The sequence below is a fragment of the Opisthorchis viverrini genome, assembly GCF_000715545.1.
Source record: "Opisthorchis viverrini unplaced genomic scaffold opera_v5_230, whole genome shotgun sequence".
In the NCBI taxonomy this organism is placed as follows: domain Eukaryota; kingdom Metazoa; phylum Platyhelminthes; class Trematoda; order Opisthorchiida; family Opisthorchiidae; genus Opisthorchis; species Opisthorchis viverrini.
Genome location: NW_008751885.1, coordinates 756,366 through 771,554, shown reverse-complemented (window position 1 = coordinate 771,554; position 15,189 = coordinate 756,366). Strand labels below are relative to the sequence as shown.

The window sequence follows — 15,189 nt, the reverse complement described above, 5'->3', positions numbered from 1 at the left end:
ACAAGTTTGTCCAAAATAAAGCATGTTGCGATTGCTGCAGTTGGTCTGTGTTTTGCCATTGTCGCTCATTTTGTGAACTGTCAGAGTTTCAAACTTAATTAATTAGGTGACGAATTTTGTAAGTAAAAGTGGAACTTCCTATCAGGAAAGAAAGTTCAAAAGGAATTAATCAGTAGGTTGTTATAGGGAGCTCACAGAGTGCCTCGAAAGTGTCGCATATTGCATGTTGCTCAGTTGCTTGGGATAGCTTAGTGGTCTTATTGAAGAGTGCGATTTCCAGATAACAGGTGCCGTCGACCTCATTTAGATAATGTAATCGTTTTCCGTTTGTACTTAACAGAAACGTAATCCCTCGTTCTTCACACTATACCTAAAAATTTCCTATTTGTTTCGATACGTAGCTAGCCTTATTTCACTTCGATTGTCCCTCCCATGGGTATAAGCTGGGTTCTTTAATGTCTCGTAAAAAATTGCTGAAGCATGTTGGTGAGCATAAATGCTTTCTTTGATGTCGTGTTAGTGTTAACTCTCGCGAAGTAGACGTAGGAGTGTCAGGAGGCTTATATTTATTCCTCTACTCTCACGATTATGGATCAAAACCATTTAGGAATATGTCGACACGTGGGCGATGAATGAATTGACAACCCCTCAAATAAGACATTGCAGAATGATCTGGTAAGAATCCTACATTGCCTTAGTCACAGCCTAAACTGACAATATTTTTATTTGAGTGATGTGAAGAACAATCACGAAACACGAAACCCGAGACCTTTTGAGATTCCCAACGGATAGTCTCAGCGAATCCAGATATATTCTATTCCCTTAAGAACACTGAAAGGCACGAGTTTGAAGAAGCATAGCTATAATGTAACAGAGTGCACATTTTCTCTGGTAATCGGTATCCAGTGAACACCCTGCTTTTCCATGCAATTAAGTTAGTTGATCAAACCAGTCATAAGTAGACAACCGCCCTTCTAAACAAAACGTACGTAGTGCACAGAAATTCTCAAGTTTCCGGCAGTTGCTTTATTGTGATTTCATAGCTTCGGTAGGAGCCTTCCTGACTTGCCTCGCAATCGTTCAGCTGTGACACCTTTCGGCGCTTAGGTGCCATGTCACCTGAAGAAATCACGAGAGCTGGGATACTAGCAAGATTCCCAAGCCTAGACAGGAAAGTCGAGATGCAGAGGTCGGTGTCGAACGACGACCTTCCTATCAGTAGATTCGCGCGCATGGATCCATCTCGCCCTTGTGACCTACTTGCTCTGTTTCGTTCGCCTAATTGACCTTGGCTGAACTTTCACAGTCATTGGTCGTGCTTCTTCACCCTGATCTTTTGCATGAAAGGGATGAAGGCGTGATCTCTCTAAGTCGTTGTAAGTAAGAAACATGAGATTAAGCCATATTGTCCATAGTGCACAAACAATTCCACCGGCGTGATAGAGATGCACAGTCGTCTCCAGTTCATTATCGAAACCTATGACTTGACCCGGGCCATTTTAATAGTGCAAGCTTCTCACACAACTAGAGGAGAAGACAGAGAAGCTTGGAGTGAGTTGCAGCTGTCAAACTTCACGTAGATGTCGACACACTCACGAACCGTTTAAATTTGATACAGGGTCTGCACCACTTGTGTTTCTTGGCTGTCTTAACTTGGCTTCGGAAAACGATTTGTTGTAACTACATTTTTCAACCAACTCTTACTTTTCGCAGACCGTTTGATACTCAGTGCCTTTTTAAACACCTTCGACAATAATTTGTGGGGCAACAGCTTTGATCTGAGGGACTATTGATCCCCAAAACCTCAGTTGACCATTGTTTTTCATTATTACAGCCAAGCTGGGATTTACAAAGAGAATCTGCCAACTATTCGGCTGTGTTACGGCTGGGATGCTATCTTCGTGATCGGTGCACACAGTCGGATCCCGAGAGAGGAATTATTGACAACATGTTGACCGACTTGCGACATTTGTGGTACGCCTGTTTTCGGAAGCAAGCTGAGCGGTGAGCATATCACTGTTGGATCATTAGATCTATCTTTATCATACACACTGGAGCGAGGTCTCAGGGCCACCTATGATTTTAAACATCACTCAATTCTTGGCGGGTGATCAGCACCCAACATCTCAGAAACCAACATAAGAATGTGGAAGGATGTTACTTTGGTCGACTGAAGTTGGAGCACCAAGTAGTGAAAAATAAGCCGACAAACTCATAAACATCCCCATGATACCGTCTTGAGGAGAGAGACTCCGACCATTCTGTCGCCTCTTTTCGTCTCAGAACAGCCGTAAATCACTTCAGTGCAATTTCAGTGCTTGTGTGGATAACATCTAAGAAAAGTTAAGCTGTAGGATGGCCAGGATTAATGTGTTTTTAAGTCATAGATTCTCCACTGGTGCACTCTCTACAAAACATCATTTGGATGGGGTTTACGAGCTAGCCAGTCCAAGAAGCGGGACATCAGTGGAGTGGAACCCGACGTAGGTCTTTTACTCCTCTTATTTTGTAATTTGAGGAAGCTGATGGATCAAGTATGAAAGCAGTACCCCCTACCAGTAAGGGCATCTAGAGTATTGAAGAATTTATGGAGTGGCTAACATTTTTAACTGGATTGGAGTAAGAGGCTTTGTGCGATTTTCATGTGAATTGCATTCTTCATCAACGATGCAGGCAATTTCTTAAAACTATATGATACCGGTAGAACTGTGACGTATACCATAGAAATGTGATTTTCCAATGTTGCAGCAGATATTCAGCGAGTAGTGGTTGTACAGTTGACCCCATGGTGACATCATGCTTCTGACGATGGTGCGATTCATTGGGTCCGAGTTGAGACTGAATGGATTGTGAGGCTGATAAGGAATTTCTTAACTCACAGCTCTGGAAGCCTCAATGGGTGGTCATTAATTCGAAGCCGATGTAAGTCCGTAGCCATGGCAATGACATCAGTTGTCTAGGCAGCTACGGATAGACCCTATGCTCGCTTCATCTCAGCGATTCGCCTTCGGTATACAATGAAAAAGTGCCCATTTAACACGGTTGTCAGGGGTGGCTTCTACTGCGTGACAGCAAGACGGTCTTCTATCACTGATGTGGTGGTAGCCTTCTATTGCCACACAACGAGCATGTTCGCGGACATGATTCGGGATACGAATGTTCAGGTTTGTCACCTTCTGAGGAACATGGTAACCAGAGAAATTCCCCAAATGTGATAAGGTTTGTTCCGTTGCGTTTCAGTTCGCTGGCTTGTGAAAAGGCCTTGCTGGATCGAGGCGCGCACTCGGCGGCGTGTGAAAAACTAAGCGAATGGATTCGGACTTTCGAATCTACGTTGAAAATCTCTAGTTCAGTTTCGGAAATACGGTCAGTTCCGAACATGGACACGTTAGGTCCAGATAGAATCAAACTGATGTCTTTCAAATGGAGCACTACATCCAAAAATACCAAAATTCAATTAATTTGTATCAAGGATGATTCGCGACTTCGTGAGTGCGGTTTCTCCACCAATGATCTACAGTCGCTTGTGTCGGTGTACGGGGATACTGCGCTGGTACACTCAATCCAAGACGAAGTTCGGGTGAGTGAGAACGGTGGTCTTATTAATTCAAAGCTGTTGTATATTCTTTCTTTTGACAGTGCAGTGAAATGTTATTGGCCCATTGGACATTTACACGGTATTGTTGTTAATAACAATATATTCTTTTTATTATTTTGCTTGTATGAATTCAATCAACATCCATTGGATGATCACTGAACAGTTAAGGTTATTTGGAGTTTTTTGTGAGCGAAGCGCTGAGTCACCTGATATCATAGAACGATTGCGTGCATTCTCCACACTAGTAAAATCAGAGATCCTACACGCTGAGAATAGGATTCTTCAAGAGCACAGTATCGGTCTGTGAAACAGTCCAGTCCAGGAGGCTCACGTGTTGCTGCACAACGTTTAGTACATTTGTTCGGCACATCCCCTCCATAGCTACTCCACAATCAAAAGTTTCCCTACTGTCTACCTTTAACCTGGGTTTCATTGGGTGTCAGCTGCAAAGTAATAAGTCAGCAATTTACGTTTTCTCCCTCTGACTCGTTGCTTACGAGGATCTGTTTAGTGCTTTCCTTGGTTCAAAAAAAAGCCTACAATTAGCATATTCAGGCTTGAAATACGAGCCAATGGGCATGTTCCTAAGGCACTCCATACCATGGTAGCTGACTCTAACTCCATAGTGATCGAACGTAGGTTCAAATCGTCGATCGCCAACCACCTATTCGACACAGGGCACAGTGTGGAACTCAACTCATTGTTCCCAGTCCTAGCATGATGCAGCCAGCCATAGAGATTGAATTGTATCCAAGGCCATATGCAATGATAATTTCAAACCTGACTTCTACTGTCTGGGTCACCCTGACAGGCCACGTTTGTGACGTTGTTTTAGACTTGCAACAAGGTTGTAAACAGTACCGCACTCTGTATCTTGTACCGTTTTCCACATGATATAGCCAAAGGCAGTGCACAAAATGAATTTATCGTGTAATCTTGCTGTTCCTCCTACCTTGTTCTCAATGGTCCGGAGGTCACAGGCTTTTCTTTTCAGGGGAACCTCACCAAAGCTCATTGGACCATAATCTACCAACCAACGGTGTTCTTCTCCTGCTAATCACATTGATATGTATCATGCAAATTTGGTATCTGGTTCGGCTGTTTTGCTAGTGGATATTTTCCACCCCAACTTTGTACTAGTGGCATTCCAAGTGGTCAATATATCTCTTATCATGTAGACGCTAGAGCTGAGGTAAAATAGTGTGAGCCTGGAGAATAGAACAATAGTTCACCCGCCTTTCTCTTGAATGATCTTATTTCACTCAAATCAAACTCATGATCGCTTTATTTTTCTCGTATGTCCATTTTCCAGTTGTTGTCAGAGGAATTGGATAAAAGGATGCATCTTTGGAATGCCAGTGAACAGGCTCCGGTTAGTGATGATTCACGCCGAGATGTACCGTTGCACTTGCGAATACGAATGATGCGTCTGCGGGTTGCATTGGATCTGCGCAGCCAAGTTCTTGAAGTAAGTTGTTATCTTATCTAGTGGTAAGTAAATCAAAGACGAATTATGATATTGCGTGACTGAGCACACCAGAGTTAATACAGCAAATCAAGAGCCCCAAGTGTGCAGCCCAGTGCATTCTAAAACTCTTTCTAGAATTTGGTTGAAGGTATGACATATATGAAATCAGTTTCAGCTTGATTGTGACAGTACTTAGTCTTGCGGACGAGCCATTACCTCCAATACACCTCAGTGTTTGTAGTAGAAAAATTCCAACGGATATTCCTGCTTAACAGCCACCGCGATTCTTGAGAACATCTATGGGCTCAACGTCATGTGGATGTTTTTATGATGAAAGGTCACTGGCCGGCCCTGTTTCACCTTTGGCCCTTAGAAAGCGGCTTCGGTGTTTGTTTCCATGCCGACAGCATCTAACCTACGATGGTATATTTCCGAATGACCTGAAAACCCCACAGACAGATGTAAGCGGAACGTAATGTGCTCTATCGAAATGACGCAGCAGTCTGTTGTCCGATGCGGATCCACAGCTCACCTAGCTATTCGAAGTAGAATGGCAGAAGAAACAGTGCGTCTTAAAAAGGATCAGAAGGACTAACTCCGTTATAATTGCTTCCACACAACTGTTTGAGGGCACGCCGGTAGTGAGCCGCAACCAAGAGCTAGCTAGTTTGCATTGTACAATTTGTAAAACGGTAAGCGCGATCTAATATAGTTGTGATATCAGATTAACCTGAAATGATGAATTTTAATGAAGCTCTATGTGTGCACTTGGGGTTGCCAGTTAGGGTGATATACACTAAACCAATCGATAAATGCTGCGGACAAATTTTGACACAGCTGGTCACCGCAGGGTTTATTTTCGGTAACCTATTGCCAAGATCATTAATGTGGTGTCTGCTTAAAAGTTCTCTCAGTAGTATGAGAAGTGTCATGAAATTTCTCAGTAATTCGTTCAGTAGATTTGTTCTAAAAGCTGGCTCCGACCAAACCTGACCAGATAGCCGGTTTGGGTTGAAAGATGCGATAATTAGAAGTAGTCATTTATCTAATGTGCCGCTGAAAATATCACACTTTAGCCAAGACGCAGCGTGCAGCCCAGTTAAGTAAAACTGACTCAAGAGAAATCATGTAATGTATATGTGTATGTTGTTTTCGCCTGTGAACTTGGTTTTCTAGTTTTTATCTATACAACCTGCCTTGTAAACCACTTTTGACCAATATTCGTCGGTTCCATTTTCGAAACAGAGTGCAATGGATGTTGCAACAGCTATTCAGCAGGCTTGGCTTACACTTTCCAACTGGCTGTGTGAGCTCGAAGCTCGAATAAGACGGACGCGCTGTCATCCAAACTTGACCAAAAGTTCCATCGATCGGACAGCAAGTTGTGCTCAGTCACAACTGGATACCTACGAGTATGCGCGATTCACGCGTACTCACGTAACCGCTCCGATCCTGTCATGCTACAGCTCTGTCATGAAGCATCTTTTGACAGTGAATGAGACGGAGAAGAGTTCAGCTGATACGTGGATTATGGGAAGATGTCACAGTAGGACAAAACCGGCCATGAGACGGCAGTTCCAGTCGCTTATTTCCAAGTGGAATCAGGTACGTTTGTTTCAGTAGAGAGTAGGAAATCCGAATTATGAATCGATCTGACTTGATTGTTTTTTACGGAGTTATGGTGTGAGATATATATTTACTTTGTTTCAGTAGAGAGTAGGAAATCCGAATTATGAATCGATCTGACTTGATTGTTTTTTACGGAGTTATGGTGTGAGATATTTACCCATCATCATGGAGCGCAGAGTTTGGCTGCTTAGAAGAAATTTATTGATAGCCTACAACAGCTTTGTTCTTGCACCTAGTTTGTTCTATGAGCTTTGCGATTGGCTTGCAAACGTTTCATCACCATGCGAGCGGACATCGTCGGAAATCCGACAAAGCAGTATGTCTGACGTTAAGGTCTCGGTACTGCGGTAACAAAGTTAGCTTTTGGGTACTCACTTCTGGAAATTAAATGAGGTTATTTCCTGCGGATAGGGTCATTCGTTTGTCCGACAATAGTTCACTGTAAGTGCGTATCCTTCTTCTGCTGGTAATTTTTTCCAAGAGCGCGTTTAACACTGAAATATGCTGTAGAAGATGGATTAAAAGAGGGCTCTGATAGACGAATGTGACCATGAAAGTTCACTTTTTGTTATTGGAAGACCATTCCACACATGCTTGTGACACGCTCAGTTTTGCCTTACTGCGTTAAAACGAGCACTGTACGGCCTTCTTATTCCTATTGTGAATGATCAGCCGTGCACATCTCACGAATCTTTAGGGTGATCCATGAACACAACCTACCAGGTGGTGGTTGAAGACTAGATATTCGGTCATGTAATCTGGAAAACTTCAAAAAGCCCATTCTGCCAACAATCTTTGCGGTTACGAAGAGAGAGCGATGAGCCTGTCAACACGTGGTCACGTGATGTGTATTCTTTAACTGTGGGATGGGTGATGTTACATCCTTTCCAAGTGTGAGATAATCACACTGCTGGTCATCCGCTCGTGGTCGAATGGCTCAGATTCACAGCTCGGAAGTTGCGGGTTCGAATCTCCCTGGAGAATCGTGAGGTTGAGCTCTTAATGATTTCCAAAAAAGGAAACAGATATACAGAGCTTATCCATCCTTCGACATTGGTCGGCTTCACCGCCAACGCTGTAGGTCGATTGAAATATGGTTTTACCTCCAAAAAAATGATACCTCAGGAATAAACAGCCTTTGGTTGATATATTGGAGCTCTTTTTAAACAATATCTTCATCTAGACGTCCCTCAATATAAGATGCTTTTTTATTTAATTTGATGGTTCTTTTGGCAAGGAACGATAAAGCGCTACCATTAGCGATAGTGACAACAGGGACCAACGGTTAACCCAGAAGTAGCGTTAAAAGCAAGGACCGACAGAAAATCACTTTGTTTTTTGGGATGAGTTGCTTGATTCGGAACCAATCAGTCAATACCACGCCGATGGAGTGTCGCATTCACTGGACTGTGACATATAGGCAGTTGGTTATCACCGAAAACAATAGGGATCAGCAAAAGACAACTGAATCTGTCATATCTGTTGTGCTGATACAACGGTACTTGGTCTCACCTATCGCTGCTTTTATCTGCAACACTTTGGGATTGCTTTTATGTGTTGATTGTTGTGATACTATACCAGGGTGACTTGCGCGGAATGTTTTGATGTCTCCTGTTGCGGGAAAAACCATGGCAAATGATGTTATCCCTATGCTACACTCAACATGACTGATGATAACCTATAGTTACATGTATTTCATCAGGTTCGTCAGACGCGTTTGTTTGGTTGTGTGATATCATACAACATAACTGCAGGCACCTGAGGATATTGATGTTTGAAAGTAATCAACTCTGCCATCATCCCACACCATCACAATGGAAACTAACATTAGTTTGTTTACAAAAATCTGTTCAAACGGAAGAATGCTTTTGTGCATTCTGGGACAACCGTACACCCTCCCCCTGTTACCACTGCTTGAGTCAATTTCCGACGTGTGATTTCGGGGCAAACGCGCAAAAAAAACGAAAGCTGCCTTGATTAGCTTGTGGTACCACAGAATCATATCAACCCCAAATAGCGTTCGCCCGGGAACATACTGGCAGCCCCAAACATAGGGAACATCAAGACTTCTTTGGTCCAACAGATACGGGGGCCAGTTATCGGCATCCTTGGGCTGTGACCAACAGCATACAGCTATTTCACTTTCATCTCAGTGAGTGAAGCTGCTGTTGCTACTCCTGGAACCGTTATACGCAAGGAATGCTTTTTGTGGCAGAAAATATTACTAAAACTGATGCACCAGTGGAGTGTGCCTTCAAGTGCAACATGAAACGACTTGGTTCCCTTATTCGTTTACACTAACGGCGATGAAGTGCGCGCCAAAGGTTGTTTCAAGTAGCCTGAAAAGTCTCATTCTTGCATACGCTACTCCACGTTCAAAACTACAGTTTTTGTTGCTCAACTACGTTGGCAGTAACTGGTATCTGTGCAGGTATATTTGATTTGGACACCGGTGCCATTGGATCGACGCAAAGGCATACTCCAAAGTATGGTTTTCGTGGTCCAACTATTCACAACAGTACTCATCCAGTCCAAGGATCTGACACTTTGGGGCGCTTTAAAACATGTACAAGTGCGTCAATGTCCGACCATTTTTTATCTGGTCTGATGAATCACGTGAGTGTTTCACGGTCAAAACCCTGAAATAAATCATATTAGGTCTGCTTTTGTGCTCCAAGATAAATCATCCCAACACTCACTACATAAATTTGCTCTGGAACCTGCGGCGTTCTTCAGTCATAGAGTACAGCCTTACTGGAGGAAGATTTTGATGCACTGCTTGTGTGTAGTAATAGAAAATGTGAATTTGCAACCACAGACAAGTTCCAGAGTTTCCTATGTGCCAGTGACTGGGTAAGGATCAAGGAGAGAAAAGCAGTCTGCTGTGCTGTAGCTGACACAATGAAAAGGTGGGCTAGAGAAGTTCTATATGCTGATAAAGATTCTCTATATAGGTACCACAAAGTGCATCACACAAAGTGATTGTTGACAAAATCTCGTTCCACTCAAGGACACTGTCCAAGTTTATTTCTGTAAAAACAGCTCACTGATGGACTTTCCCTCATTTCGGTTTGTGCTTTCGCCAGCCGCAGAGAATTGAGTAAATGAGGCCCAAAGCGTCATTCCTTAAAAGTGAGGAAGAGGGCTACCAAGAAGAGAGCCATTTTTCGCTGGTCTGAAGGGTGCACGTTTTTCATGAAGTCTTATTTGCTACTGTCATTTTATGCACAAATCCATCAGAAAAAGCCGCTTCGGACAACTGCTCCTCCTAAACAGGGACCTTTAAATGACTGCATTGACAACAAAGTTTGTGTTTTGAGTGAATAACTGCAAACGGACTCCTTCCATACTCATTCGTTTCTTTCCTGTTTACCCATAATCCGGATACAAGCTACAGGCCCTAACCTCAAACAACTGCCTGCAATATATTTAAAAAAGAATACGAATTCGTAAAGTTCCCACAATTCTTTAGCTCTTAGCTCAAGGAAGGGAATAGGTTTCTAACAGTAGGTTACACATGTCCTCCGAAAGCACGTCGTGAGGTTCGCGGTATCTTAATAAAAAGGGATGTTGTGACGGGAGTAAATAAGTGGTGAGCGCAGGAAACCACCTTATGCCACTATCCAATCAGGAGATTTAAGAACAATCGCCCAGAAACCCATAGAGAGCACTTGACACACTCTGAAGGGTTGTCTTGATTGATGCTTTTTTATGCCTGTCAGAGTATAGACATACCCATCGGATTTAGTGCCTTCACGTTTCTGATGGTATTTCAGAATTTTCCAGTCTACTTGAGAATGGAACTGAAAACTACCAAATCTAATTGCTTGATGTTAAGTAGTTCCTGGTGATGCAGATGCTATGAACCGGTCATTGTTTTCTATATCATGGTACTCCAGGACAAAAGATTTAGACCAGTGCATAGGTATGCAGCGAAGTCTCGTTCATTACGCTTGGCTGAACAGTAAGTTAGAAAACGACTATAATGGTTACAATCCGCATGTTATAGACTCAGTCAACTTTATCTTTTGGGCTGTTGTACTTTTTATTCCCTTGCGTCCAGCAGATTCTCATCAAATTGCTTGTTGTAGCCAATTGTGGCACAATTCCAATGATGACTACGAGTGATTTGTGCCTTTAATCTGGGCTCTTTTGAACGCAATACATTTCTCTAGTTGGCCCAAGTGATTAGAGCGCGAATTTACTGACCGGAAGATTCGTGGTTCGAATCCGACCTCCGCCACTCGACTTCCCCTGTCTAGGCTTGGGCAACCTGGCAGTATCCCAGCCCTCGTACTTCCTTCGGGTGGCATGGCAGCTAGGCACCGGAAGGGTGCTACAGCTGAAAGCTCTAGTTTGTTCCGTCTCACAGTATTCTTCCCTGAGAGAGTTCCCTTTCTTGTTCTGGTAGTAAGCACTAGTACGTGGAGAGTGTGCGTCTGGCCTAATTTGAACGGAGTCGAATGATTTGTTGTCTGCCATTTTTCAAGATGCTTTTCATGTTCCGAAAACCCTTTCTTCACTTTTAGTTTTCATTACTTTTGTAAGCTGATGTGAGCTAGGAGGCACCTGTTGGTACACACTCGACCTTTCAACTGTTTTCTACCGACCAACGAGATACAATTACGGAACGAATTAGCCGAGATCACCTTGTGGGACTAACAGTCTTGTGGTACTNGAATCCGACCTCCGCCACTCGACTTCCCCTGTCTAGGCTTGGGCAACCTGGCAGTATCCCAGCCCTCGTACTTCCTTCGGGTGGCATGGCAGGCTAGGCACCGAAGGGTGCTACAGCTGAAAGCTCTAGTTTGTTCCGTCTCACAGTATTCTTCCCTGAGAGAGTTCCCTTTCTTGTTCTGGTAGTAAGCACTAGTACGTGGAGAGTGTGCGTCTGGCCTAATTTGAACGGAGTCGAATGATTTGTTGTCTGCCATTTTTCAAGATGCTTTTCATGTTCCGCTAACCCTTTCTTCACTTTTCATTTCATTACTTTTGTAAGCTGATGTGAGCTAGGATGCACCTATTGGTACACACTCGACTTTTCAACTGTTTGCTACCGACCAACGAGATACAATTACGGAACGAATTAGCCGAGATCACCTTGTGGGACTAACAGTCTTGTGGTACTCATGAAAATTCTAGTACACTCATAAGGCATACACAACATTTTGCCAGCCGTTTGGACGATCGTTTCCGGAGTCAGGATCTCAGGCTGTACGCACATTCCTTTGATATCTCATTACCTACTTCACCTGGCTTGTCACGAGTTAGGCGGCACCTGCCAACAACAATGCTACCACACCCCTCAAGGTTGCTTGTGTTTGTCTGGTTCGTAGATGTGTCGGTGGCCATGGTGTCGTTTTACTGGGGCTTATGAATGTTATTGTCGTCCAGGTGACCAGATAACCACGCAAAACAAGTCTGTCTGTAAACAAGCCTAGTAGTTAGTTTGCTAAAACTGGAGTGTTCATCGAGTCTGTAAGATTTCAGTAATATTTATTCAGCCCGGAGAAGACAACAATTATGCCCACTGTCTCAAAGTACCAGCTCAGTTTCCGAATGCTCACTATGGCGCAACATACGGGCAAACAGCTAGTGTAAATTTTCCTGGCCCGTCACTGTTAGCCGATTTCTAACAAAACAGTCTCACCCAGGATGTTGGATCTGCCAGTCAACAATGGATATCCACTGGCTGCCTATGAGTATCAGGTGGACTATAAGTGGTTTTCGCGTGCTCTGTGCAAGCCGTTGATACCAGGACACCCTCGAAGAAGTAAAATTGGCGGACATATACAGGGGGCCTTCTAATGGAGGTCGGTTTACGTTATCATCCATGCACATTATTGTTTTATCCACAGTGAGGCCTCCAACTAAATAACGGTTGTACGACAGCTGTGTTTTATCCCTGGATATTGGCATTCTCCTGTGGATAATGATGAGGGATAACATTGTATGCACGATGTTATGAAAACCCACACCAAAGTTCTGGCTCCGCAGACCAGTTTCTTGAGGTTCCAGCAAGTTCTCTCACTTCACACAGGTAAATCATCAAAATATTCTCTATGGGGTTCCCCACTGCCGCAAAATACAAATTGGAATGGATGGTCAAACTGTAATACACTAGTCGAATGGCTACTATTTCTGTTATCTCTTAGTACGGTGGTACTGCAGGCAAAACTTCCACTAGAAGTTAGAGCAGACCTGTTTTTGATTGAAAACTGATGAAACTACCTGGGCAGTTCACTAGCGCTTTCTGGGATAGCTTGTAGTAGGTAGGCTGGTGACAAACGAGTCCGATTCTATTCAGGCATGTGCGTCCACGAGTTGTGCAGATTCATGTGGCCGTCATTGTACTACGTGTTGTACGTCTGTTTCGTGATTTTGCATCTTATCACTGAAGTGTGATGTATAACCAAACTCCATGCAATTTCATTTGACAGTTCTTCAGGCGGTCCTGTCAAGTGTCAACTATTCCCAGTATTTGAACTAAAGACAACGATTTTTTAAACTTGTCCGAAGGCAATCACAACGGCCGAAATTCAACACCTATGAGCTTTTTTAGGGGCTTGACTGCAAAAGAAATTGCTTTGGGATACGGTTATCAGTCATTCGTTTCACGTAGTTTAAGCAGAGTAGTAGTTTCGATCTGTTTTGACAAATGCCATATATTTGGGGGCAATCAGTTCATTTAGGTTATTGGCGTTTAATGCGAATTTTCGTACTGGTATCACATACGCATTTCTATGTGGCGCTGCTCAATAAAGTATACTGAAGATTGAGTTATCCCAAGGTAGGTCATGCTTTCGTGACACGGCGCAAAGAAAACAGGGTTCTTCAAAAACGCCATCCGTCATTCAGCATGACACTTTTGCATTTGGCTTATACTTGGAAAGCTTTTTGAAACCTAGTGGCAAAATCTCTTCAATCAGCGAAATTTAGTTGACCACGGTTTCAGACCCCCCAAATACGCACCATATCTCACTCTCTCGTTGGCTTTGTGTTGGCTGACACATTTGTCGATTTAAGTAAGGTTTAGATTGGGAGTTCTGAGACGAACACTGAAGTAACGCCGGGTAATGCGGTTTGACTAGTGGCGAGGTAATTAGTGCGGCTGAGCTTTCAAAGTTGTGAACTGAGCGCACAAGATCATTAGAAGTAACTTTCCTAATGGCGTAGGTACAATATGAGCTGAAGATTTCGACTCAGACTTGATTATGTGACCTTTTGTGTACAGTCCATTCTCCAATCCCGTCTCACCTCGACTCTGGAAGTCTTCTTAAAATTAGAGGAAATCTACCGTTACGGTAATCAGCTTCCATTGTTAGATGTTTGACTAAAACGGCCTACACCTAGGACCATCATTCAATCTGCCCACCGCGTTCTTTCTTCGCTTTTACTGCCCTCATTCCCAAGCACTGAGGAGGAAATCACCATAACCATCAGGGATGTCAGCAATTTATTCACTCTGGTTACTTCTTACGTTCGTCCTTTTTCACTTACACACCAAGACATTGTGTTCACCCTCGGGTTCAATTGATAAAAATTCATTTCATACACGCGCACAGCTACTTGGTCTCTTTGTTATCTATTGTCCTAATTCGTGGAAAGTGTTACTTGTAAAACGTGCTAGCTGTGACTAGGATTCGATGAATTATTAGCCTCTGCATGAAGCTGGAAGGACAAATGTTGCTAGAAAGGACACAAAAAGGAATATTTCGAACTGAAGGGCCAGGAATTACTAGCGAGGCAAACGACATACTCTGGGACGACAGTTTCACTCGTATAGTGGTAGTAGAAAATGGGTGGTGCGAGGTACTCTGCGCGTCCGCTGTTTATATATTTGTTTGAAAGGAGTTGCATACCTATTCCCAAGCACGAGGAGGAAATCACCATAACCATCAGGGATGTCAGCAATTTATTCACTCTGGTTACTTCTTACGTTCGTCCTTTTTCACTTACACACCAAGACATTGTGTTCACCCTCGGGTTCAATTGATAAAAATTCATTTCATACACGCGCACAGCTACTTGGTCTCTTTGTTATCTATTGTCCTAATTCGTGGAAAGTGTTACTTGTAAAACGTGCTAGCTGTGACTAGGATTCGATGAATTATTAGCCTCTGCATGAAGCTGGAAGGACAAATGTTGCTAGAAAGGACACAAAAAGGAATATTTCGAACTGAAGGGCCAGGAATTACTAGCGAGGCAAACGACATACTCTGGGACGACAGTTTCACTCGTATAGTGGTAGTAGAAAATGGGTGGTGCGAGGTACTCTGCGCGTCCGCTGTTTATATATTTGTTTGAAAGGAGTTGCATACCTATGGTTTAGTTTGAGCAACGCCGAGCCTGATACACGGACGTGAAAATTACTTGTCTATCACAATGAATCAGCATAACGGTTCAGATTTACTCGTCAGCTGAGCAAAACGACTTGTGGAACCTTTTTACAGGACCGAAAAATGAAATATTTATGGTAAAACGCGATTCGTAT

The 15,189-nt window shown here is 43.3% G+C and overlaps 1 protein-coding gene across 1 annotated transcript in view; it reads left to right on the top strand.

Annotated features, from left to right (window-relative positions):
* T265_08631 (hypothetical protein) overlaps nt 1-15,189 on the top strand; it is a gene marked incomplete at both ends in the record, with an annotated part of 91,296 nt that overhangs the window by 64,501 nt on the left and 11,606 nt on the right. The window contains 4 exons of the mRNA XM_009174493.1: nt 1,835-2,004; nt 3,241-3,580; nt 4,911-5,066; nt 6,312-6,671. Coding sequence (XP_009172757.1) covers nt 1,835-2,004; nt 3,241-3,580; nt 4,911-5,066; nt 6,312-6,671 — 1,026 coding nt within the window. The remainder of the gene's footprint in view (nt 1-1,834; nt 2,005-3,240; nt 3,581-4,910; nt 5,067-6,311; nt 6,672-15,189) is intronic.